The sequence below is a fragment of the Amblyraja radiata genome, chromosome 32 (assembly GCF_010909765.2).
Source record: "Amblyraja radiata isolate CabotCenter1 chromosome 32, sAmbRad1.1.pri, whole genome shotgun sequence".
Lineage (NCBI taxonomy): Eukaryota > Metazoa > Chordata > Chondrichthyes > Rajiformes > Rajidae > Amblyraja > Amblyraja radiata.
Genome location: NC_045987.1, coordinates 24,871,210 through 24,899,058, shown reverse-complemented (window position 1 = coordinate 24,899,058; position 27,849 = coordinate 24,871,210). Strand labels below are relative to the sequence as shown.

At 47.7% G+C, this 27,849-nt stretch overlaps 2 protein-coding genes across 7 annotated transcripts in view; one reads left to right on the top strand and one right to left on the bottom strand.

Moving 5' to 3' along the window:
* Positions 1-27,849, bottom strand: part of ralgps1 (Ral GEF with PH domain and SH3 binding motif 1) — a 729,016-nt gene that overhangs the window by 329,202 nt on the left and 371,965 nt on the right. The gene's annotated exons all lie outside the window — the stretch shown is intronic.
* Positions 1-27,849, top strand: part of angptl2 (angiopoietin like 2) — a 47,359-nt gene that overhangs the window by 3,020 nt on the left and 16,490 nt on the right. The window contains exons 1-2 of one of the 3 annotated variants that reach the window (XM_033049394.1): positions 6,898-6,904; positions 19,461-20,262. In XM_033049394.1, the coding sequence (XP_032905285.1) occupies positions 19,485-20,262 (778 nt within the window). In that variant the 5' untranslated portion in view covers positions 6,898-6,904; positions 19,461-19,484. Of the gene's footprint in view, positions 1-6,897; positions 6,905-9,482; positions 9,491-19,460; positions 20,263-27,849 lie in introns of those variants that run through there. The other 2 variants (XM_033049393.1, XM_033049392.1) reach the window with 2 other exon arrangements.

The window sequence follows — 27,849 nt, the reverse complement described above, 5'->3', positions numbered from 1 at the left end:
GGACCTGCAGATAGAGGGGGGGAGAGCAGAGAGCCCAGTTTACGCGTGCTACTACCACCACCACAGACAGCGGTTTCCAGGACAGATCGAGTTACCAGTAGCGTTGTTTCCTCCCGCAGCCAATTGCAAAGCCAGGGGAGACAGCGACTCTGTCCCACAGCCCCGGAGTAACAGACACAAAATGCTGGAGTAACTCAGCGGGACAGGCGGCATCTCTGGAGAGAAGGGATGGGTGACCTTTCGAGTCGAGACCCTTCTTCAGAGTCGTCCATTCCTTCTCTCCAGAGATGCCGCCTGTCTCGCTGAGTTACTGCAGCATTTTGTGTCTAGCTTCGGTTTAAACCAGCATCTGAGTTCCTTCCTGCACATCCCACCGCCCGGCCCTTCCACACCACTGGGCCACGCACCCCGGGCAAGCAGCGGGGTTATAGGAGTGCGCTACCCCTGCCCTTAGTAGAAGCGGGGGTGCTGGAGTTACGCTGGAGTTAGCGGAGTTACTGGCGTTACACGAGTTAGCGGAGTTACGTTGGAGTTAGTGGAGTTGTTAGTGGAGTTACACTGGTTGGTGGAGTTCCGCTGGAGTGAGTAGAGTTGCGCTGGAGTTACACTGGATTTATACTATAGTTAGCGGAGTTACACTGGAGTTAGTGGAGTTGCACTGGAGTTAGTGGAGTTACGCTGGAGTTAGTGGAGTTGCACTGGAGTTAGTGGAGTTACACTGGAGTTACGCTGGAGTTAGTGGAGTTGCACTGAAGTTACACTGGAGTTAGTGGAGTTACACTGGAGTTAGTGGGGATATTGAGCCAAGCACACAGAGAGCCGGCGGGCCAGCCAGCGTGTGTGCAGGGATTGAGCCTGAAGAAGGGTCCCGATGCCAAACGCCGCCTGTCCATTCCCTCCCCGGCGCTGCCTGAGCCGCTGAGTTGCTCCAACACTTTGTGCTTTGCACTGTGCGGTTCTTCCACTGTTTTGTTTTGTGTGGATTCACATTTATTGAAGCTGGTATCTGGATACACACATGTTGTTGTCTTTGTCAGCAAGGTTCCACATGACTATCACATTAAAGCCACAAATCTAAGCTCTCCCCAGTGTTACAACTTCAGCCTCACATGAATACTGTGGGATATACACGCTCGCTGTCCAACCAACGCTGGGCAGGACGGTGGAAAATCCCACCAAAATCCTGCTCCAGTACATCAACATGACTCTGCAAAGTCACCCCCTGTTTTGCAAGTGCACATTGATTTCGGGACACCTTTTGATAATGGACTCCACCACCACCCCCTCCCCTCCGTTTACAAAGACAGCTGTCTGCAAACTCACCCAAGCCCGTCGTTTTAGTTTAGAGTCACAGCAGGGAAATAGGCCCTTCGGCCCATCCAGTCCCCGCTGACCAATAGACAATATACAATAGGTGCAGGAGTAGGTCATTCGGCCCTTCGAGCCAGCACCGCCATTCAATGTGACCATGGCTGATCATCCCCAACCAGTACCCCTTTCCTGCCTTCTCCCCATATCCCCTGACTCCGCTATCTTTAAGAGCTCTGTCTAGCACTCTCTTGAAAGTATCCAGAGAACCTGCCTCCACCGCCCTGAGACAGAGAATTCCACAGACTCACCATTCTCTGTGAGAAAAAGCGTTTCCTCATCTCTGTTCTAAATGGCTTACAATACAATACAATACAATACAATACAATACCTTTTATTGTCATTTGAACCTCACATGAGGTTCAAACGAAATTTGGTTTCTGCAGCCATACAAAAAAAGAACCAAGACACACACCAACACAATTCAATTCACATAAACATCCATCACAGCGAGTCCTCCTCACTGTGATGGAAGGCAAAACTTAAACATATCTCTCCCCTGCACTCCCCTCTCCCCCCCATGTCAGAGTCAAAGACAGAGTCAAAGCCCCCGGCGGGCGATGTTAAATGTCCCGCAGCCATTAAAGCCACGCCGGGTGATGCAAGGCCACGCACCGGGTCTTGGTGTTGGAGCCCCGGCGGGCTCTTGGTGTTGGAGCCCCGGCGGGCGCTCACAAAGTCCCGCGGCCATTCCAAGCCGAGCGGGGCGGTGATGTAGGCCCCGCTCCAGGTGCTCTTCAACCCCGCAACTCGGGCGGGAGAAGTCGCCGCTGCTGAAGCCCTGAAAAGCGGTCTCCCACCAGGGACCCGCAGGCTCCCGGCATCACTGTCCACAGACCTGCGGTAGGAGCTTCCGAATCTCCAGGTGTCGGGTCACAGCAGCGCTCCACCACAGATCCACCCGCTCCGGACTCGGCCAGCTCCGTGATGGTGAGTAGATCCGCAGCTCTGCGACTGGAGCCCCAGGTCATTCCTGTTGGAGGCCGCTCCACGTTGCAGCCCCAACGACAACGGAGACCCGACAAAGAAAAGGTTGGGTCTCCCGTGCAGGGGAAAGACCTTAAAGTTCCCCCACCCCACCCCACCCCCACACACATACCCTGACAAAAAAAACAATAAAAACTACATAGAACAAGACAGAAAACAATAAAAAGACAGACGGACTGCAGAGGCCGCTGCTGACAAGAGTCGCGCCGCCCAATTTACTAACTTACCCCTTATTCTTAAACGGTGGCCCTTGGTTCTGGACTCCCCCAACATCGGGAAGATGTTTCCTGCCTCTAGCGTGTCCAAACCCTTAATAATCTTATATGTCTCAATAAGATACCCTCTCATCCTTCGAAATTCCAAAGTATACAAGCCCAGCCGCTCCATTCTCTCAGCATATGACAGTCCCGCCATCCCAGGAATTAATCTTGTAAACCTACGCTGCACTCCCTCAATAGCAAGAATCAATAGCAAGACCATCGATCACCAGTTCACACCAGTTCCATGTGATCCCACTTTCTCATCCGCTCCCTACACACTAGGGTTAAGTTTACAGCACCCACAAACCTGCACGAGAGGGGGTGGGTGGGGGGGGGGGGGGGGGGGAGAGAGAGGGGTGGGGGAGACAGAGAGAGACGGGGGTGGGGGAGGCGAGAGAGGGGGTGGGGGAGGCGAGAGAGGTGGGACGGAGCGGGGTGAGAGAGGGTGGGGGGAGAGAGAGAGGGTGGGGGGCGAGAGAGGGGGTGGGGGAGACAGAGAGAGGGGGTGGGGAAGACAGAGAGAGGGGGTGGGGGAGACAGAGAGAGGGAGGGAGTGAGAGACACAACCAGTCAAAGCCTGGCAGCAACAGATTCCTGGAGACATGAATGTTGGGTGATGAATAAAGAAACAATAGTTACCAGAACAGAGATTTTATTAAATCAGAGGCAACCAGTAGCAGTAAATGAATAGTGCCATCACAAGGCAGTGATAATACTTTTACTTTTGAATGGCAAACCTAGCTTGATACAGGCCATGCTGAATAAGTGGTTTGACTCTGTTCTGAAATAACGTTCTCATCGTGTGTTAAAACTACTAATTGTGGAGAAAGGAACTGCAGATGCTGGTTTATACCGAAGATAGACACAAAGTGCTGGAGTAACTCAGCGGGTCAGGCAGCATCTCTGGAGAAAACCAGTCTGAAGAAGGGCCCTGACCAGAAATGTCACCCATCCTTTTTCTCCAGAGATGCTGCCTGACCTGCTGAGTTACTCCAGCGCTTTGTGTCTATCTACAAACTGTGGCTTGGGTGTGCCGACATTGCAAGCATGGAACTGTACCGCACAGGAATAGGCCCTTCGGCCCATAATGTCTGTGTTGACCACAATGCCGTTAATCTCCTCTGCCTGCACATAATCCATATCTCCCCATTCCCTGCATATCTAGGTAGCTATCCAAAAGTCTATCAATCGTATCTGCCTCCACGACCACCCCGGGCAGCGCGTTCCTGGCACCCACCACCCTCCTTGTAAAAGAACTTGCCCCGCACATCTCCTTTAAACTTTGTCCCTCTCACTAAAGACCAATTCTGCAGAGAATCAGAGACCAACTAATTTCTTATTCTCGTCACAAACAGTAAACGACGCACAGTGAAAAGTTGTGAACAATTCCTGAGAACTAGTTTCCAAAATTCACACAGTGCACCAGGAGATGTTTCAATCTCTCATTGCCAGGTAGCAAAGACTTCCCAGAAAATCCCAATCCCACCCAGTATCCCATTGTGTTCCCCTTCAGAATGGAAAGAAACAGATTTTATTGTTTAGTGAATTGCCTTGATATTCTGCTTGTTCATAAAACACTGCAATGTTGTAATGTGCCAGAGAAGTTTATTGTCTGGCAACCCTACGTTAACTGCTCAACTCCATTAGGCATGGACTAGTCTAGTTTAGTTTCTTATCGTCACATGCGCCGAGGTACAGTCAAAGCTTTTGTTTGCGTGCTATCCAGCAAAGACTATACATAATTACAATCGGGCATTCCATGGTGTACAGATGAAGGGTAAAGGTGCAACATTTAGTGCAAGATAAAGTTCAATTAAAGCTAGTTCCAAGGTCTCCAATGAGTTAGATGGGAGGTCAGAACCGTCCTAGCTGGTGAGAGGGCGTTTCAGTTGTATGATAATAACTGAGAAAAACTCTCCTTGAATCTGGAGGTGTGGGTTTTCTCTCCGGGAGCTCAGGTTTCCTCCCACACTCCAAAGACGTGCAGATTTGTAGGTTAATTGGCTTCGGTAAAAATTTTAAATTGTTGCTAGTGAGTACTATAGTGTTACTGCACAGGGTGATCGATGGTTGGCATAGACTCAGTGGGCTGAAGGGCTTGTTTTCATTCTTACCTCCTGTTCCCTCCCCTCTACTTTCTGTCTGTAGAAGGGTTCCGACACAAAACGTCACCCATCCTTTTTCTCCAGAGATGCTGCCTGACCTGCTGGGTTACTCCAGCATTTTGTGTCTATCTTCAGTATAAACCAGCATATGCAAATCCTTCCTACTCATTTTAACAGTACTTTGGAGACCAGATGATGAGGTCTTTTTCAAAATCGAAAAATATACTAAATTTTGACAAAGATGAAATAAAGACTCAAAACGGAGCCTTTAAATATAATAAATTGAAGCCATTGACTGTAGAGATACAGCATGGGAACAGGCCCTTTGGCCCACCGGGTCTGAGCCGACCAGTAATCCACGTATATTAGCACTATGCAACACAATTTACAATTTTTACCAAAGCCAATTAACCTACAAACCTGAGGTACACATAAATGCTGGAGAAACTCAACAGGTGCAGCAGCAACTATGGAGCGAAGGAGATAGGCAACGTCTCGGGCCGAAACCCTGACTTTCCAGCATCTGCAGTTCCTTCTTAAACATTTAACCCACAAACCTGTACATCTTTGGAGTGTGGGAGGAAACTGGAGCACCCGGGGAAAACGCACGTGGTCTTGGGGAGAAGGTACAAAGTTTATATATGCTGCCCATTAGTCAGGATCGAACCCGGGTCTCTACCGCTGCGCCACCGTGCCACTCATCCTACTTTGAGCCAACATCACATAGAATGAGCCATGAGGTCATTTACTTCACTGCTGCCTGCACCCTGGCCAGGATACTCAGCTTGGCTCGTGTTACACTGGTGGCTACACTTCAAAGACTATTGCAATGGTAGCAAAGTGCTTTGGGACATTACAAGCCTATAAAAGGCCTTAGATAAATACAACAGTGGCCTGTATGGAAAACTACTCTTTTAACTATGACAGGTGCGGCAAGTCTGTGGTCCTCGCGGCAACATTCCCGCCTCCGGATTAGAGCGTTTAAGGCGCTCCTCAGAGACTCCAAGTACAAAGTTCTAAGCTGACATCGCAGACTGTCAAATAAGAAGAAACCATCGGAAGAAGGGTCTTGACCTGAAACGTCACCCATTCCTTCTCTCCACAAATGCTGCCTGATCCACTGAGTTACTCCAGCACTTTGTGTCTATCCTTGGCGTAAACCAGCATCTGCAGTTTCTTCCTACACAGGTTTCTTCCTATGCCTGCTCTACGGTAGACATAAAAGAGACAATTTTTGAAGAAGAGCAAATAAGTTATCCACTATCTTAGTTTCGTTTAGTTTAGAGATGCAACACAGAAACAGGCCCTTCAGCCCACCGCGTCTGCGCCAATCAGTACAGTAACGCTATCCTGCACACACTAGGGATAATTTACAATTTTACCGAAGCCAATTAACCTACAATCCAGTGTTTAAGAAGGAACTGCAGATGCTGGATAATCGAAGGTAGACAAATGTGTTGGAGAAACTCAGCAGGTGCAGCAGCATCTATGGAGCGAAGGAAATAGGCAACGTTTCGGGACGAAACGTTGCCTATTTTCTTCGCTCCATAGATGCAGCTGCACCCGCTGAGTTTCTCCAGCACTTTTGTCAACATACAAACCAGTACGTCTTTGGAGCGTGGGAGGAAACCAGACATCCCGGAGAAAACCCACACGGGTAGCGGGGAGAACGTACAAACTCTGCGCAGACAGCACCTGTGGGTCATGATTGAACACGGGTCTCCGGCGCTGCGAGGCAGCAACTCTACCGCTGCGCCACCATGCCACTCTTGGCCCTCTCCTGACCAGTGTTTATGTTTCAGGCCACGGCACTAAGAAACAAATGATCGGGTCGTTATTTACATCCCAGCGGTATGAACACCGACATTTACATCCCAGCGGGATGATTTTTTTTTGTCTAACTGTAGTCTTGTAGGTCTGTGTCCAAGATGGCTGCCGTGAAGGGAGAGTGGACGCTGGCACGAATTGGTTGCCGCTGCTCTCTCTTCACACTGTGTTTTTGATTTTCTGTTTTTGGATTGAATTCTGTTTTTAATTTGTGTCATTGTGATGTCTTTAATTACTTGTTTTACTCCGATTATATGTTTTTATTCCGATTACTATGTAAGGTGTCCTTGAGATTTTGTATGAAAGGCGCCCATTAAATATAAAATTTATTATTATTATTATTATCTCCAATTTCAGGTAGTCCTTGCTTTCTCCCTCTTTCCCCTCCCCTTCCCAGCTCTCCCACAGCCCACTGTCTCCGCCTCTTCCTTTCTTCTTCCCGCCTCCCCCTCCTCCCCCATGTCAGTCTGAAGAAGGGTCTCGACACGAAACGTCACCTATTCCTTCGCTCCGTAGATTCTGCCTCACCCGCTGAGTTTCTCCAGCATTTTTGTCTACCTTTGGTCCTTGTCAGGCACTGTTTAAAGAGCTTGTTCAAACTAAAGTAGCTTTTGCGCTTCATACAGTGAGGAGTTTTTCCCTGAATCATGATGTGGATTCGAGAGGCATGAACAATCTTCACTATGTCATAGAAACATAGAAACATAGAAACATAGAAATTAGGTGCAGGAGTAGGTCATTCGGCCCTTCGAGCCTGAACCGCCATTCAATATGATCATGGCTGATCATCCAACTCAGTATCCCGTACCTGCCTTCTCTCCATACCCTCTGATCCCCTTAGCCACAAGGGCCACATCTAACTCCCTCTTAAATATAGCCAATGAACTGGCCTCGACTACCCTCTGTGGCAGAGAGTTCCAGAGATTCACCACTCTCTGTGTGAAAAAAGTTCTTCTCATCTCGGTTTTAAAGGATTTCCCCCTTATCCTTAAGCTGTGGCCCCTTGTCCTGGACTTCCCCAACATCGGGAGCAATCTTCCTGCATCTAGCCTGTCCAACCCCTTAAGAATTTTATACGTTTCTATAAGATCCCCCCTCAATCTCCTAAATTCTAGAGAGTATAAACCAAGTCTATCCAGTCTTTCTTCATAAGACAGTCCTGACATCCCAGGAATCAGTCTGGTGAACCTTCTCTGCACTCCCTCTATGGCAATAATGTCCTTCCTCAGATTTGGAGACCAAAACTGTACGCAATACTCCAGGTGTGGTCTCACCAAGACCCTGTACAACTGCAGTAGAACCTCCCTGCTCCTATACTCAAATCCTTTTGCTATGAAAGCTAACATACCATTCGCTTTCTTCACTGCCTGCTGCACCTGCATGCCTACTTTCAATGACTGGTGTACCATGACTCGCTGCATCTCCCCTTTTCCTAGTCGGCCACATACAAAACAAACAATGTCAACAGAGTCAAGAGTGTTTTATTGTCGTGTGTCCCAGATAGAACAATGACATTCTTACTTGCAGTAGCACAACACAGTGTGCAAACATAGTACACTGTAAACACTATGATTAATGAGAAAAAAGTTCAGTGAGTGGTTGTGTACATATACATATATACACGCACACACATCCAGGCACATACAAAACAAACAATAACAGTGCAATAAGACAAAACCAATACCCCAAGGTCTTTGTAGTTCAGAGTGTATTTGAGGTGGTAGTGTTTAATAGTCAAGTCAAGAGTCAAGAGAGTTTATTGTCATGTGTCCCTGATAGGACAATGAAATTCTTGCTTTGCTTCAGCACAACAGAACATAGCAGGCATTGACTACAAAACAGATCAGTGTGTCCATATACCATTATATACGTAAATACACACATGAATAAATAAACTGATAAAGTGCAAATAACAGATAATGGGCTATTAATGTTTAGAGTTTTGTCCGAGCCAGGTTTAATAGCCGGATGGCTGTGGGGAAGTAGCTCTGGGCGTTACAGTTTTCAGGCTCCTGTATCTTCTTCCCGATGGCAGGGCTGAAAGAAGTGTGTGGCCAGGGTGGTGTGGATATTTATCAGCTCCGTGAGAAATGCATGGGCAGGCATTAACGTTCGTTAACCAAACAAAGGCTTTTGACTCTTATCAGGCCAGTGGAACCTCTTTCCCGAGCACAGCTAACCTCGACAGATCACCACTATCTTGCTCCAGCGATATGCTTGCATGCAAGCTGCGATCCTATGCAATTGGTCCACAACAGGGTGGGTCTTTGCCTAGACACTGGTTCTGAGCAGAATTGCATCAATGCCGCAACTCATATCTCAAACCTTTCTTGCTGCAACTAGCTCACTGCAGAAATGGAGCTAAACGGGGAACAACTAGGTGGCCTCCACCCAGAAACCATGATCCACCAACCTCGGCAGTCAAGCTTGCCCAGGTCTGGAGATTGAGATCCATGCTATAGTCTTTGGGGGTGTGCTCTGTGCTGATCATGTGCAAAATGACAGGTCTATCCGGCTCGCTCTGCACAACATTGTGCCTCCCTCGTAAACCATATGGATCTTGTCCCATATCTCAGGTGCCAGCTCTGAACTAGGAAGACAACGGTGATGAAATTCCTCACTGCCTGCTCAGTCTCAACACAATCTTTGGTTGTCCAAGGGATCCTTGCTCTCCCATAGCTCTTGGACAGCAGGGATCCCTGCCCTGCTGACACTTGGACTACCTACAGCTCGCCTCTCAAAGCAGTGAGAGGTAGCCACCGTATCCACACCCAACCATTAATCACCCGTCACACTAGTTCGATGTTATCCCACTTTCTCATTCACTCCCTGCACACTAAGGGGCAATTTACAGCGGGGGGGGGGGGGGGTGGGGAGGGCAATAGGGCAATTAACCATGCGATCACCGGGAGAACGTGCAAACTCCACACAGCAGCACCCGTGGTCAGGATCGAACCCGGATCTCTGGTGTAGTGAGGCAGCAGCCCACTGGATCAAAAAAAAAACCGCAACAGAAAGTTTCAAACAATATAATTTGTAGATGTTACCCATGGAAGCGGTGATTACATTTTGCTCCTCCATGCCAACTGGCATGACTTCTCATTCCAAGCTGTAACTGGAGCATAGTGTTCACCAGGGGGAGATTTGTGAACACTGTGCAGTGTTTGCCAACAGCAAGCTACTGCAGGGATGAAGGCTCACAATGCGCCCAACATTGCCTTGGCACTGACGCCAGAGGAGAGCTCCGTGACTGTGCGGGCATCAACTCTGCCCACTTCACGCTCAAGCCCGCTTGGTTTAGATTAGTTTAGTTGAGAGATACAGCGTGGAAACTGCCTCTTCGAAGATCTCGGAGAAAACCCACGCAGGTCACGGGGAGAACGTACAAACTCCGTACCGACACGCGCCTGTAGTCAGGATCGAGCCCGGGTCTCCGGCATAGTAAGGCAGCAACTCTACTGCTGCGCTACCATGCCGACCATACTCGAGCTCTATCCTACAGATTAGGGGCGATTTGCAGTAGCCAATTAACCAGTAAACCTGTACGTCTTTGGGATGTGGGATGCTAGTCTTCCTCTGCCAGCATGAAAAGCCACAGTGAAAACAAGTCCAAAGAAGGGTCTTGAAGAAGAGTCTCGACCCGAAACGTCACCCATTCCTTCGCTCCATAGATGCTGCTGCACCCGCTGAGTTTCTCCAGCATTTTTGTCTACCTTCAATTTTCCAGCATCTGCAGTCCCTTCTTAAACAACATGAAGTTATGCACATGGTCAAACTAAAATGAAACCTTGGACTGAATTCTACAAAGATTGAAGGAATGGGTGACGTTGCAGGTCTGAACCCTAAATGTCGCCCATTGATTATCTGCAGAGATGCCGCCTGACCCGCTGAGTTACTCCAGCATTTTGTGTCTGTCTCTGTGCAAACCTTGTGTTGAGATGCTTTTTCTGCAGCTTATACCTGCTCAACCAGCATCTGCAGTTCCTTCCTACACGTTGTGTCTGCAAAGGTTGGTTTGGGTGCCGATTTGAGATCAGTGCACCTCATCCCACTCCAGTTGAACAAATGGTATGAGCTGCGGAAAAAGCTCCTCAATGCTAGGCTCGCACGCCCTTTCCACAAACATTCCCGCTGTCACTTCCACTCCCATCTCCACACCGCCCCGTTTCTTCCTCCTTGAAATCCAGGCGCCCTTGGGATCAAATCTTTCCGTGAGCAGGTGGCGTGAGCTGGAACGTTGCTCCTGTAATCCCACAAGCTCATGCGGGGAGTGGAATTCTCAGTAAAACCGTTTCAAAGATCGCCAGGGTCTGGGATCTATTAGGATTTCTGCTTTTTAAAAAACTATATATATTTATATATATAAATACAGAGCAATCCTAAATGCCAGCAGCAGCAAAAATTACAATGACTTGGGTTAGACTCCCCTCTGAGACCATTGCGGCCAAAAATTGCTCTTGTGCAAGGGAATGCCTAAAAGCAAGCAGAAAGTTAATTAAGAGGGTTGGTGGGGAGATGGGGGAGGAAAGCGGGCAGAGACACACGCAAACAAGGTCAGAGACACAAAAACAAGGGGGCAGATTATTATCTCAATGGGGTTAGGTGCAGCGAGACCTGGGTGTCCTTGTACACCGGTCATTGAAAGTTGGCGTGCAGGTAAAGCAGGCAGTGAAGAAAGCTAATGGAATGTTGGCCTTCAAGAGGATTTCAGTATAGGAGTAAAGAGGTTCTTCTGCAGCTGTACAGGGCTCTGGTAAGACCACATCTGGAGTATTGTGCACAGTTTTGGTCTCCTAATTTGAGGAAGGACATCCTTGTGATTGAGGCAATGCAGCGTAGATTCATGAGATTGATCCCTGGGATGAGGGGACTGTCATATGAGGAAAGATTGAAAAGACTAGGCTTGTATTCACTGGAGTTTAGAAGGATGTGGGGATCTTAAAGAAACAGTGGAGGCCATTTAAGACTGAGGTGAGAAAAAACGTTATCACCCAGAGAGTTGTGAATTTGTGGAATTCCCTGCCACAAAGGCAGTGGAGGCCAAATCACCGGATGGATTTACGAGAGAGTTAGATAGAGCTCTAGGGGCTAGCGGAATCAAGGGATATGGGAGAAGGCAGGCACGGGTTATTGATTGGGGACGATATATATGCGTCCTGCACCTATTTTCTATGTTTCTATGTAATTGTAATGTAAAATGGGCAAATATGTAACACCAGAAAATGGCCCCTCACTTTCCACTCCACCCACTGTTACCAATGGCCCCTCACTTTCCACTCCACCTACTGTTACCAATGTGGGTTTTCTCCGGGTGCTCTGGTTTCCTCCCACACTCCAAAGACTTACAGGTTTGTAGGTTAATTGGCTTCTGTAAAAATTGTGACTTGTCCCTAGTGTGTCGGATTGTGTTAGTGTGCGGGGTGATCGCCTGTCAGCATGGACTCGATGGGCAGAAGGACCTGTTTCGGCAAATGAAGTGCACAATTCACATCTTCGATTGTGTACAATAGATGCTGGACACAAAATGCTTGAGTGACTCCGAGCGTCAGGCAGCATCTCTGGAGAAAAGGAATGGGTGGTGTTTTGGGTCGAGACACTTCTTCAGACATCTTCTATTCCCTTTTTTACTTATAAGATAGAACAGTAGAGCACAGGAACAGGACTTTCAGCTCACAATGTCTGTACTGATCATGATGGTAAGATCAACCTTTATCTGCCTGCACATAATCCATATCCCTCCATTCCCTGCATATCCACGTGCCTATGACGTCTGTCTCCGCTACCACTCCTAGAAGTGTGTTCCAGGCACTCACCACCCTCTGTGGAAAAAATAGTACCCGCAAGTTCATTTCTTGCTCATATTTCTATACTAATCCAGGCACAATCTTTCACCTAAAGAAGTTCAAAGAAGACATCGATTTCTTCCAGCTTTTCGCATCCTCTGATATAAATGTTTATCCATTTGCTGCAGCCTTTGAAACTCTCATTTTAGCAGTGTTTCAGTTAAGAAATACAAAAGGACTGTAATAAAAGGTTGGGGGTCTCTGTCCTCGAGTCATAATGCCCCGGAGCTGCAGAGCATGGCCCTTCAGCCCACCTTGTCCATGCCGACCAAGCTCGTATCCTGGACTAGTCCCTTTGCCTGCATTTGGCCCATATCCCTCGAAACCCTTCCCACTCATGTATCTGTTCGAATGTCTATTGAAAGTCGTATTAGTACCCGCTTCTATACTTTCCTCTGGAGATACGACCTACCTTCTATGGAAAAAGTTGCCTCTGAGTCCCCCTCAATCTATCCCTCTCATCTGAGTCCTATATCCTCCACGTTTAGAACTGTCTAACCTGCGGCAAACAATGAGCATTCACTTTATCCATGCCCCTCCTGATCTTGTATATCTTAATAAGGTCACCCCTCAGTCTCTGACGCTCCAAGGCAAAGAGACCCAGTTACCCCAGCCTCTCCATTTAACTCAGGCCAACAAGTCCCAGTAATATTCTGGTGAATCTCTTCTGCACTTTCCCAGTCGCATGCTAAACGTTGTATTGCTTTGCCTAAAGTACTGGTGCACTACGATGCAGAGAACTATATTCTGCCCTGTGTATCATCCACTTTGCTCTGCCTGTTGTACTTGAGTTTGACTTGATTGTATTTATGTGTGGTATTATCTGATATAATTGGACAGCATGCAAAACAGAGCTTTTCTTGGTACTTTGGCACAGGTTACACTAACTGCAGGTAAACCTTACATCAACTCAGTTTCTCACCAGTTACAAGTTGCCTCTGTGCATGACTGAGTTCTAAAAGGTCATGAATAGTTTAAAACATTCAACCAATGCAAATCGGAAACAATAGCATGTTTAACTGTGACGCACTCACAGTGAAATCACCAAAATAGCCTCTGGTGTTCTGTACATCAAGAAAGTGCGCCTTAGACACACCACATTACATCTGAAGACAAACGGACGTGCATTTTGCAAAACAGCTTGTGTTAGGATATCAGTACTTTTTATTTCAAGCCGCAGTGCGGTACAATGGCGCAGCGGTAGAGTTGCAGCCTTATAGCGCTAGAGACCCGGGTTCGATCCTGACTACGGGTGTCGCCTGTACGGAGTTTGTACGTTCTCCCCGTGACCGCGTGGGTTTCCTCCGGGTGCTCCGGTTTCCTCCCACATCCCAAAGACGTGCATTTGTAGGTTAATCGGCCTCTGTAAATGTTCTCCAGTGTGTAGAGAGAGGATGAGAAAGTGGGATAACATAGATCTAGTGTGAACGGGAGATCGATGGCCAGTGTTGACTCGGTGGGCTGAAGGGCCTGTTTCCAAGTTGTATCTCTGAATTAAACTAACAAAAAATTAAACTTATCTCCTTTTATTTTCTGTAATTAAATAAATTAAACCGGGTGCTCCGGTTTACTCCCACACTCCAAAGACAGTCTGAGGTCTGAAGAAGGGTTTTGGTCCGAAATGTTGCCTATTTCCTTCGCTCCATAGATGCTGCCTCACCCGCTGAGTTTCTCCAGCATTTTTGTCTACCTCCAAAGACATGCAGGTTTGTAGGTTAATTGGCTTCTGTAAATTCCCCCTAGTGTGTAGGAGACTGCTCGGGTACGGGGTGATCGCTGATTGGCGCAGACTCGGTGAGCCGAAGGGTCTGTTTCCACACTGTATCTCTAACCTAAACTAAACTAAATACTAAACAGGGACAGATCTGGGTTAAGCTATAGATAAGGCAGGTTTAATTTGTGAACTTATTTGCATTCCTGGCTAGAGTCATTGATCAGGAAGGGTGAAGGGAGCATCAAAGATAACAAGATAGCCCTGGAGATGGATGATAAAGTCACTTTGACAATACAACAGGATATTGCTAAGGTGAAGGCCTCTTTTGTTGTCGAAGCCATCTGTTTGATGACCTCAGGGTCATGGCACGCTCAACAGAGCTCAAAGCGGCTAAAGTTAACCATTTATTTCCGTTCAAAATGGTGAAGAAAGAAAACTTAAATTCTCCCCATTCTTGTGGTTATTTGGATGGGTTTTTTAAACCATTGTTTGGCCAAATTTATGACCTTCATTCATTAAAAGTTATGAATGGTAGAGCCACTGCCTTGCAGTGCTGGTGACCTGGGTTTGATCCCAGCCTCAGGTGCTGTCTGTGTAGAGTTTGCACGTTCTCCCTGTGACTGCGTGGATTTCCTCCGGATGCTCCAGTTTCCTGCCACACTCCAAAGACGTGCGGGTTTGTAGATTAATTGGCCCTCTGTAAATTGTCCCTAGTGTGTAGGGACTGGAGGCGAAAGAGGGATAACACAGAACTAGTTTGAACGGGTGATCGATTGTCAATATGGACTCGGAGGGAGGGGCGGGGGTGGGGGGGAAGGGGGGATGGGTCAGTTCCATGCTGTATTTCTAAACTAAACCAAAACAATTTCAAAGTTATCTCTATTCATTTTCAGAGATTGAACTTGCAGATTGAAAACACACTCGTTGTCACGTTAGAGGCCTTCACCTTAGCAATATCCTGTTGTTATTTTGGATCGGGATGCTAATAAGAAGAGAAACACATAATGCTGGAGTGACTCAGCGGGTCAGGCAGCATCTCTGGAGAAAGGAGATAGGTGACGTTTCTGGGTCGGAAACTTTTTTCAAAGATAGATGTGGGGGTGGACTGGAAGTGAGAAAAGGTTAGCAAATCAGGGTGGGCAATAGATAGTGTGGAGTCCAGAATGACCCATTATTGGCTGGGGTTTGTATTCAGTCAGATGTAGGGTCCCAACCCCTCAGATGACCAGCCTATAAGGACTGGACCTGCTGAAGCCGCAGTCCCTGCCCTCCCGGCCTAATCTTCCCCAGACTAGAAGGGGCTAGGCAACTCTCCCCTCCGCACCTGAAGGCCGCCCTGCGAGGTGGATTCGAGCGGCGAGGAGGCCTCGGGCAGCGTACAACGTGTCCCCTCCCCCAAGAATCTGATGGACTTCGCCCAGCTTTAAGATGCAGCCACGAGTCGGAGATGTTTGACAAGAATAGACAAATAACAATTCATTGTTAATGGCGGCGCAGCGGTAGAGTTGCTGCCTCACAGCGCCAGGGACCCGGGTTCGATCCTGACTACAGGTGCTGTCTGTACAGAGTTTGTACGTTCTCCCCGTGACCCACGTGGGTTTTCTCCGGGTGCTCCGGTTTCCTCCCACACTCCAAAGACGTGCAGGTTTGTAGGTTAATTAGCTTCTGTAAATTGTCCTTATTGTGCAGGATAGAACTAGTGTATGGGGTGATGGCTAGTCAGCCTGAGCTTGGTGAGCAGAAAGGCCAGTTTCCACACTGCATCTCTAAAGTAAACTTAATTATATGACGCTGAAAGAAATGCAAATTTTTAAAATACAAAAATTAAGTATGTTCTTTGGAGTTAAAAAATGGAAAGATATTGTTTGTAATTTAGAAGCATTGGGTTTTATCTCTTCAAGATATGACGATCTTGAAAGGGGAACAGGGTAGATGTTGTGATGAGATAGTTATGAGGTTTACAGCTGAGGTGCACAGCAATTTCTTGCAGAGTGGTGACTCTGTGTAACTCTCTGCCACAGAGGGTTGTGAAGGATAGATCATTGGGGTTGTTTAAAGAGGCTGTGGAGAATTATTTTTGAAAGAGGGGAACTGGAACAGAGTTGGAGATGAGGCCAGGGAATGATCAGCCGCTAAATTACAGCATGGACTCGAGGGGCCGAGTGGCCTACTCCTGCTCCTATTTACTGATGTTCTTTTGTTCCCAGACACCTAGCGATTTCTGCAGGGTCAGAGACCCTGTTTGAATGAGAAGGGTCTGGAGAAGGGTCCCAGCCTGAAACGTCACCTATGCACGTTCCCCTGAGATGCCGTCTGCTGCGCTGAGTTACTCCGGCACTTTGTGTCTTTTTTTTCATCACTTGAATGAATAGCGTTGCTGTTCCACCACCAGCCCTCCCAGGCATGAAGCTCCACCGGCTAGATGTGAAGACCACCTTGTTAGGTCGAGGTCTCTTATTGTCACGTGTACCGAGGCACAGTGAAAGCTTTGTTTGGTGTGAGATCCAAACAGATCAGATAATACCGCACATAAATATAATCAATTCAAACTCAAGTACAATAGGTAGAACTAAGGGGAAGATACAGAGTGCAGAATATCGTTCTCAGCATTGTAGCGCACCAGTTCTATAGACAAAGTCCAATGTCCGCAATGGGGTAGAAGTGAATCGGACAGTACCCTAACAGAGGGGTAGACGCTGTTCCTGAGTCTGGTGGTGCGCGCTTTCAAGCTTCTGTACCTTCTGCCGGACAGGAGCAGGGAGAAGAAGGAATGATGTAGATACAACAGTGGCATTTAAGGGCTGAATAGCCTACTCCTGCACCTATTGTCTGAAAGTTTTACAAAGGCACAGGGGATGGAGGGATATGGATTATGTGCAGGTAAATAAGAGCTGGTCTTGGCATTCTGTTCGGCACAGACATTGTGGGCCAAAGGGTCTGTTCCTGCACTGTTGTGCGCTCAGTGAATGTCTGGGGTAGAACAAGTCTTTGATGGTGTTGGCTGTTTTTCAGAGTGAAGTGTTGATGGAGTCAATGATGGTGAGTCTGGTCTGTGTGAGGGACTGGGCTACATCCACAGCTCTCTGTAGCAGTTTATAAGAGTCGCTGGAGACATGCCAAACTTCCTCAGTCTCTGCGGGAAGCAGGGGTGTTGGTGTGCCTTCTTGGCTGTCACTTCACTGTGGGTGGTCCCACATTGGTAATTAGTGGGTGGTAATTAATTAGTAATTGGTAATTTAGTTTAGTTCAGTTTAGAGATGCAGCTCGGAAACAGGTCCTTCGGCCCGCCGGGCCCGCGCCAACCAGCGATCCCCGCTATGATACATACACTAGGGACAATTTACACTTATACCAAGCCAATTAACCTACAAACCTGTACGTCTTTGGAGTGTGGGAGGAAACCGAAGATCTCGGAGAAACGTGCACACTCCGTACAGAGAGCACCCATAGTCAGGATCGAACCCGTGTCTCCGGCGCTGCATTCACCGTAAGGCAGCAACTCTACCGCTGCGCCACATTGACCGTAACTCTTTTAAATGCCACTGTTGTATCTGTATCATTCCTTCTTCTCCCTGCTCCTGTCAGGCAGAAAGTAGCCTCTGAAGGGGCAGGCGGGGGCAATAGCTGACATTTTCCAGGGAGTACGTTGCAATAGTTTGCTGTGAGACAGCCCTGTCCTTTTCTGTGTACACTGAGACAATGATGTAGACAGTCAGACATACCACTTGCTAACTGCTCACACAAATCTGTTATTAAGAGGGCGCGTGTTGTTGCGATTCCCGGTCTCCATCAAGTACAACTGAAGATGACTGGAGCCACAAGTGGGAACAGGTGACTGTACTATAAGTAATCGCTGGTTAATGCCGACAACACCCTCTGGCAGAATCTAGTGGGAATGACAGCTGGCAGCTAACTCTGTTTTGAAAGTTCACCGTTCCTTGCTTGAGGGCGGCGCAGCGGTAGAGTTGCTGCCTCACACAGCGCCAGAGACCCGGGTATGATCCTGAATACGAGTGCTGTCTGTACGGAGTTTGTACGTTCTCCACGTGACCTGCGTGGGTTTTCTCCGGGTGCTCCGGTTTCCTCCCACACTCCAAAGACGTGCAGGTTTGTAGGTTAATTGGCTTGGTATGAATGTAAAATTGTCCCGATAGTGCTGGTGTATGGGGATCGCTGGTCGGTGCAGACTCGGTGGGCCGATGGGCCTGTGACTCCACTGTGTCACTAAGCACTAAACACTTAGACAGAGTTTTAGCCTTGTGAAGCACACCAGGAGCACTGATGTTTGCATTTGTCTACAGCAGAGCCAATTAATTATGCCAAAACCAGTGAGAGCTCAAATCAATAACTTCAACATAAACAGAACATGTCTAGTGTTTCTATAAAAACGAGGTGTTCACAGCTGGTCTGGCTAACATTAGCAGACATCATGCAGTCTGTGGAACTAACATCAAGCTGGAGATATATTTGTCTGGGTTGGTAGACTGCGGGATTATAATTGGGTAAAGGATTTTCATCAAATGAAGATGGTACTTAAATTGTTCCAAGACCTACAATGGAAAGGACATTAACCTTTGGAAAGGTTTTCCTTTTGTATTGAGTGAATATTCGCACACAACAAAAGCTTTTCACTCTACCTCGGTGCACGTGACAATCAACTAAACTAACTGGAACAGCTTCTTCCCCTCTGTGATCAGGCTTCTGAACGGTCCCTCCATAAGCCAGGGTACTGTCCGATTCACCTCTACCCCATTGCGGACATTGGACTTTGTCCATGGAACTGGTGCACTACAATGCTGAGAACTATGTTCTGAGGAGGAATTTATTTAGTTAGAGGGTGGTGAATCTGTGGAATTCATGGCCACAGATGGCTGTGGAGGCCAATAGACAATAGGTGCAGGAGTAGGCCATTCGGCCCTTCGAGCCAGCACCGCCATTCAATGTGATCATGGCTGATCATCCCCAATCAGTACCCCGTTCCTGCCTTCTCCCCATATCCCCTGACTCCGCTATCTTTAAGAGCCGTCAATGGATATTTTTAAGGTGGAGATTGACAGATTTGGTTATGGGGAGAAGGCAAGTGAATGGGGTTGAGAGGGAAAGATAGATCAGCCATGATTGGATGGCGGAGTAGACTTGATGGGCCGAATGGACTAATTCTGCACCGAGAACTCTGTATCTTCCCCTTTGCTCTCCCTATTGTACTTGAGTTTGGCTTGATTGTAGTTATGTATGGTATTATCTGAATTGATTGGATAATATGCAGCTTTTCACTGTACCTCTGTACATGTGATGATAACAAACCTAAACCAGATGCTGGAGTTTAATAGTCACCATTGCCCTGTTTCTTTTACAGAGAAGCATTGTCTGCAGAAGCACCATGAAGAGGTTGTTGCTGGTCGTGTTGTTGGCGCTGCTGGAGCCCGCGGCTGGCGAGGGGGAGCATGGCGGCGGCGAGGAGGGAGAGGGGTCGTTCTTCCACACGAGCCGGCACAGGCGGGCGGCCGCCCCGACGATGGAGAACAAGTGCTCGTACACCTTCATCGTGCCGCAGCAGAAGGTGACGGGCGCCATCTGCGTGAACTCGAGGCCGGAGCCGGTGGCGGAGAGCCGGGCCAACAGGCAGGAGCTGGAGGTGGTGACGGGCGAGCTGCTGAAGCAGCAGCGGCAGATCGAGAGCCTGCAGCAGCTGGTGGAGGTGGACGGCGGCGTGGTCAACGAGGTGAAGCTGCTGCGCAAGGAGAGCAGGAACATGAACTCGCGGGTCACCCAGCTCTACATGCAGCTCCTGCACGAGATCATCCGCAAGCGGGACAACGCCCTGGAGGTGTCGCAGCTGGAGAACAAGATCCTCAACCAGACGGCCGAGATGATGCAGCTGTCCAACCGCTACCGTGACCTGGAGCACAAGTACCAGCACCTGGCCCTGCTGGCCAACAACCAGACCTACCTGATCGCCCAGCTGGAGGCCAGGTGCCAGCTGCTGCCCGTGGCCAGGCCCGTGCAGCCCCCGCCCCAGAAGCGCAAGAACCACCTCATCACCACCAACGAGATCCAGCGGGATCAGAACCCTCAGGACAGGCGGCAGCTGGCATTGAACCTGCTGCCCACCATGCCACCTCTCCCTTCCAACATGCCCACCATCAACACCCCATCGGGTAAGTGGACAACAAGGTTGTGTGTAGTACGGGCGTTGTGGCAAAATGTCTGAAGAAGGGTTGCCACCTGAAACGTCGCTCATTCCTTCTCTCCAGAGATGTCGCCTGTGTTACTCCAACATTCTGTGTCTATCTTCGGTTTAAACTGGTTCCTTCCTACAGCAGGTATAGTGTCTCACAGACATAAGGGTGGTGCAGCGGTAATGGTGCCACCATAAGGCGCCATAGACCCGGGTTCAATCCTCTCTACTGTCTGTACAGAGTTTGCACGTTCTCTCTCTGGCCGCGTGAGTTTTCTCCGGGTGCTCCGGTTTCCCACCACATTCCAAGGACGTGTGGGTTTGTAGGTTAATTGGCTTCTGTACATTGTCGCTTGTGTGTAGGATTAGAACTAGTGAACGGGTGATCCTTGGTCAGCACGGACTTGGTGGGCTGATGGGCCTGTTTCTGCGTATCTAAAATTAAGTTGTATATCTAAAACTAAAACCACAGTAATATGGGGTAAAAGTACCAATAACAAAACATAAACAATTTGTTCAATAACGCACTGTGACAACTTTTTATTAAATTATGAATCATAATTAATTAATTAACATTCTCCTCCGAACTACCTGGATTTCTTGATAACTCTCTTATCTTGATAATCTACAAATGTGTTCTTCCACACAGGTGGGAAAATTATTTGTCAAGGAGTCATACACCATGGAAACAGGCCCTTCAGCCCAACTTTCCCACACCGACCAACATTTCCCATTTACACTCGTCCCACCTGTCTAGGCGTGGCCCATATCCCTCTAAAATATGTACCTGTCTAACTGTTTCTTAAACATTGTGATAGTCCCTGCCTCAACTACCTCCTGTGGCAGCTCGTTCCATACACCCACCACCCTTTGCGTGAAAAAGTTACCCCATCAGATTCCTATTAAATCTTCATCCCCTCACCTTAAACCTATGTCTTCTGGTTCTCGATTCCCCTACACTGGGCAAGAGACTCTGTGTGTCCACCCGATCCATTCCTCTCATGATTTTGTACACCTCTATAAGATCATCCCTTATCCTCCTGCGCTCCAAGCAATAAAGTCCTAGCTCAACCTCTCCCTGTAGCTCAGCTCCTGGAGTCCTGGCGACATCCTTGTAAATCTTGCCTGCACCATTTCCAGCATGACAACTGTATTGACAATTTGCATTGACTTTAAAAAAAAGTTATTCATTGGAAAACCATCCTTCTTTCATTAAGTGTAGACCAACTAAATACTCGTTAGTTTAGTGCAGAACAACATCATTAAAGTGTGTATTAACTTTGGATAGCCTAATTTGGCTTCATTACAGTTCGTCCAGTTTCATTACTCTTAGCCCACTTAATGTAATTTACCACTATAGACATCTTGCTCTATAGTTTTATCTGAGGAATTGTGTCTAACTCAGCCCTTCAAAAGATATAGGCACAGACTAACTTTAATCTTTGCTGCCAAGTGTCAATGAGTTCTTGAGGATAGTTTTCAATAAAATATAATTTTGTACTTTTTTGTGGAATGTTATATATTCGGCTCCAGGACTTTTCTTTACAGGCTTGCAGAATTGGTTCACTTCAAGACTTTAGCATGAACTTACAATGAAAACACCACATTAAGAAAAAAAGCACATTCATTTTAATTGGAAAGTTTAGACAGGAGTCTTGGCCAACATTCCTCCCTCATTCAGTCCACGCCGACCAGCGATCCCCATACACTAGCACTATCCTACGCACTAGGGACAATTTACAATTATGCCAAGCCAATTAACCTGCAAACCTGTACGTCCCTGGAGTGTAGGAGGAAACCGGAGCTCCAGGAGAAAACCCACGCGGGTCACGGGGAGAACGTCCAAACTCCTTATTGACTCGTGGTCAGGATTGAACCTGTGTCTCGGGCGCTGGAACAGCCAGAGGAATCCCACGCGGTCACAGGGAGAATGTACAAGCTCCATACAGACAGGCACCCGTAGTTAGGATCGAACCCAGGACTCTGGAGCTGTAAGGTAGCAACTCTACCGCTGTGCCTTGCGTTTTATGCTGTCAGCAGATCTGTCTGGTTTTGCACGAAGGTAGTACTGGAGCTAATGCTTTTCTTCTTTCCTCCACATAGTTAAGCAAGCTCTGGCGTACAGTAACAGTGAAGCTTGAAATATGAGTTTAGACTGTGCTATTGTGTTAGGTGATTGGAATAAATGCAGTCATTGGAACTCTCAATATACTGCACTCACCAAAAACTGAACACAAATTAGTCCCCAGTGTGGGAATCCAATGTAAAGTTGTGCAGAAGATAGACACAAAGTGCTGGAGTAACTCAGCGGGTCAGGCAGTATCTCTGGTGAAAAAGGATGGGTGACGTTTAGGGTCGGGACCCTTCTCCAGATGCTGCATTTGTTCTCTCTGATGTCTTTGACCGCGTGGCTTTTCTCCAGGTGCTCCAGTTTCCTCCCACACACCAACGATTTGCGGGTTTGTAGGTTGACTGGTCTCTATAAATTTCCTCCTAGAGTGTGGGGAGTGGATGCAAAAGTGGGATAACAGAGAACTTGTGTGAACGGGTGATCGATGGTCATCGTGGACTCGGTGGGCTGAAGAGCCTGTTTCCATGCTTTAGACTAAGACTGTTTCCGTGCCTCTAGACTAAAATGGCCTTTCACCTTATTAACTCTCATAGAAATGTGGGCTATAGAGTACAGTGGGGGATTTTTCCAAAGGCATTCGCTGGTGGCTTTGGGCCTGGTGATGCCTGGGCCAGTGGGTAATAGGAGCACAAAGGCACAGATGAGATTGTCTCTCCCTCTGTGGTGAGCTGGGTGACCAAGGTAGATGGGGGCAGGAGCGCTCGTTGCTTTGTGTAGTGACAGAGACACCACCAATGGCAGTAGGACATCTGATGGTAGACTTGGCTTGGCTGCTGGTAATCGGTCCCTAGGTTCACATGCGGTGGAGCGGTCTGGACTCCCTGAAGCACTCCCCCAAGTGGACAACTTGCTCCATTGCCAACCAATGCAATTGGAGATCCTACGATCGACACAAAAAGCTGGAGTAACTCAGCGGGGCAGGCAGAAGGAATGGGTGACTTTTCTGGTCGAGACCCTTCTTTAGACTGAGAGTCAGGTGAGAGGGAGATACATAGATAAGAAAGTGTAAGATGTGAAAATAGGACAAAGGGAATGGAGATCTAGGAAAATGTAGAAGAGATCCTAAATCGGGAATATAATCCTTAAAGCAAATAGTTCAGATCAAAAATAATCTCCACTTAGTCCAAAGATTCTACCCACATGTTTGGATAGAGTTACAGTCATACAGCAGGGAAACAGGTCCTTCGTCCCAACTGCTCCATGCCTGACACTATGCCCCATCTACACTAGTCACATTTGACCCCTAACCCTCTAAATCTTTCCCTTCCATGTATCAGTCCTAGTGTCTTTTAAATGTTGTGATAGTACCTGACTCAACTACCTTCTCTGGCAACTCATTCCATACACCCACCACTCTCTCTGTCCATAGATTGCCCCTCACGTTTTTATTAAATCTTGCGCCTTTCAACTTAAACCTATGTCCTCTGGTTCTTGATTCCCCTACTCTATGCCAATGACCTATCAATTCCCCTAATGATTTTTTTGCACCTCTATAAAATCATCCCTCAGCCTCCTGCACTCCATGGAATAAAGTCCTAACCTGTCCAACCTTTCCCTGTGGCTCAGGCCCTCAAGTCCTGGCAGCATCCTCGTAAATCTTCTCAGCACCCTTTCCTGCTTGATGGCATCCTTCTTACAGCACGGTGACCAAAACTGAACACAATACTCTAAGGTGGCATAGACTCCGTGGGCCGAACTGTTGTTTCCAATGTATGGCTCTTAGGATCGTGGCCGCTAAGCCATAGCTGACACTCCGAGGGTATACAAATGACTTTGATGTAGTGTATAAACGGCCACCACAGGACAGTGATAATGCTTTCCAGAGGGTTGGTGTTATCCAGACTAATATTTACAGGGATACATATGCAAAGACAGCAGGGAGGTGATTAACAGTGCCTCAATATATTGATGAAATGCACGGCTGCTCCAGACCTCCAGTAGCTACGGACTACACATTATCTAAAATAATCCCACACAAATTATTGTGCATTGGCTCCTCTCCTTTTACAAGATGCGTTCAAAGCATTGCAGAACAACAGCTGGAAATGCCAACGTTTTTTACTGATTTAATCAGGACTGTAATAGCTCGCCCCTGCTGCAATATAATTCAACTCAGCTGTCAGTACGGACTAAATAGCACTGAGAAATTTCCCCAGGAACGCTACAAGTGTTTCCTTTCCCCGTCCCCGTTCCTACAATAGCACCAGACGGCTTTCGGGGTTTTTTTTTTCTCACAAAAGGCTGCTCCGTCTTGAGAAAGCAAATGACTATAGGGTGGCACAGCGGTAGAGTTACTAGCTTACAGCGCTAGAGACCAGGGTTCGATTCCGACTACGGGTGCCGACTGTACGGAGTTTGGACGTTCTTTCCATGACCGCATGGGTTTTCTCCGAGATCTCCAGTTTCCTCTCACACTCCAAATGGGTACACGTTTGTAGGTTAATTAGCCTGGTATAAATGTAAATTGTCATGAGGTCATAAGTGATAAGAGCAAAATTAGGCCATTCGGCCCATCAAGTCTGCTCCGCCATTCAATCATGGCCGATCTATGTCTCCCTGCAAGCCTAATTCTCCTGCCTTCTCCCCATAACCCTTAACACCCATACTAATCAAGAATCTATCTATATCTGCCTTAAAAATATCCATTGACGTGGCCTCCAATTGTCCCCAGTGTGTGTAGGATAGTGTTAATGTGCGGGGATCGCTGGTTGGCGCAGACTCGGTGGGCAGATGGGCCTGTTTCCACGCGGTTTCTCTAATCGAAACTAGCGCCTATCCTTGAAATGTCCTCGCCACAACGCAGTGATCTTTCATAAAGTGCGGCGGCCAAAATGTCAGAAGCTGCCCTTCATTATTAACCATCTGTTTTGTGGTAAACAGTGGCCCTGCCAGAGACTTTCTGGGAAATTATTTTTGGAGCAAAGTTATTTTAAGTAAAAATATCATTACAGGAGCTAAATGTTTGATACTGTGGACCCAGTCAACACAAATTCAAATAAAATAAATTACAGAGGCTCGTTCCGTTCCCCTTGACAATCATTTTAACATCTGTGGCCAACGATCTATACACTCTATCTGTACCCAACTACAGCAAGAAGTTTAGAGATACAGCGTGGAAACAGGCCCTTCGGTTCACTTCAGCGCCAATAAGCGATCCCCGCACACTAACACTACCCTACACACACTGGGGACAATTTACAATTATTCCAAGCCAATTAACCTACAAACCCGTATGTCTTTGGAGTGTGGGAGCAAACCGAAGCTCCCGGAGAAAACCCACGCAGGTCACGGGGAGAACATAAAACTCGTCTCTCTAGCGCTGTAAGGTAGCAACTCTACTGCTGCGCCACCGTACAGCCTGAATTTTTGACGAATATTTCACAAAAATACATGAACATTTTTAAATTAAATATTGGTCTTTCCATTCAACCACTTCTTAACTCTTAAGTGTGATTATACAGTGGCTTGCAAAAGTATTCATACCCCTTGAACTTTTCCACATTTTGTCACGTTACAACCACAAACGTTAATGTATTTTATTGGGATTTTATGTGATAGACCAACACAAAGTGGCGCATAATTGTGAAGTGGAAGGAAAATGATACATGGTTCTCAAATTTTTTTACAAATAAAAAACTGAAAAGTGTGGCGTGCAAAAGTATTCAGCCCCTTTACTCTGATACCCCTAAATAAAATCCAGTGCAACCAATTGCCTTCAGAAGTCACCTAATTAGTAAATAGAGTCCACTTGTATGTAACCTAATCTCAGTATAAATACAGCTGTTCTGTGAAGGCTTCAGAGGTTTGTTAGAGAACATTAGTGAACAAACAGCATCATGAAGCCCAAGGAACACACCAGACAGGTCAGGGATAAAGTCGTGGAGAAGTTTAAAGCAGGGTTAGGTTATAAAAAAATATCCCAAGCTTTGAACATCTCACGGAGCACTGTTCAATCCATCATCCGAAAATGGAAAGAGTATGGCACAACTGCAAACCTTTTTGCTTCCTCTCCCAGTTTGACCTGGTCACCCCTACTGAAATCTCCAAACTCATCAGCTCTTCCAAACCCACTACCTGCTCCCTCGATCCTCTGCCCACTCCCCTGCTGAAGTCCTGCCTCCCCGTTCTCTGCCCCAACCTCACTAATCTCTTCAACTCCTCATTGTCCCAAGGAATTGTCCCCTCCGCTTTCAAAACTGCTGCTGTCACACCAATCTTAAAGAAACCTGGTCTTGATCCCTCCTCTCTCATTAACTACCGCCCAATCTCAAACCTCCCCTTTCTTTCGAAAACCCTGGAGCCTATCGTTGCGTCACAACTTCATTCCCACTTCCTTGCGTATAACCTATTTGAACCTCTCCAATCTGGCTTTCGCCCCCTCCATAGCACAGAAACTGATCTCCTCAAAGTCCTCAACGACCTTCTCACCTCTGCTGACACTGGTTCCCGCAACATCCTCATCCTCCTCGACCTGAGCGCAGCCTTCGATACAGTGAACCATAACATCCTGCTCACCAGACTAAAAGACCTCGGCATTGAAGGTTCTGCATTCAGCTGGTTTCGTTCCTACCTTTCCAACAGATCCCACTTCATCTCTCTCCATAACCACACCTCTGCTACAGCCACAGTCACTCAAGGCGTTCCCCAAGGCTCCGTACTCGGCCCCCTCCTCTTCATCATCCACATCCTCCCCCTTGGTCAGATAATCCGCCACTTCAACCTGGACTTCCACTGTTACGCCGATGACACCCAGATCTACCTCGGCACCAAATCCCCTCACAAACCCCGCTCTCCCATATCAACTCCTGTTTGTCATCTATAAAAACCTGGATGCAACATAACTTCCTCAAACTCAACAGCGATAAAACAGAATTCCTCCTCATGGGCTCCAAATCCACACTCAGCAAAATCAATAACCCCACTGTCACCATCGACGGCACCACTGCCTCCCCATCTCCCCAGGCCCGCAACCTTGGCGTGATCTTTGATTCCACCCTCTCCCTTGAGCCTCACATCCGCCATGTCATTAAAACCTCCTTCTTTCACCTCCGCAACATCGCCAAAATCAGACCCTCTCTCACACCTCCCGCTGCTGAAAGACTCATCCATGCCTTCATCTCCTCCCGACTGGACTACTGCAACTCACTTCTCCTTGGCATCAGCTCCACCTACATCAACCGACTCCAACTGGTCCAGAACGCAGCCGCCCGACTCATCACCCACACCAAATCCTGGCATCACATCACTCCAGTCCTCAAACAACTTCACTGGCTTCCCATCTCCCACCGGATCACCTACAAAATCCTGATCCTCACCTACAAAGCCCTCCACCATCTGGCCCCCCCATATCTCACTGACCTCCTCTCCCCCTACCAACCCTCACGGTCCCTCAGATCCACATCAGCCGGTCTCCTCTCCATCCACGTCCAACCTCTG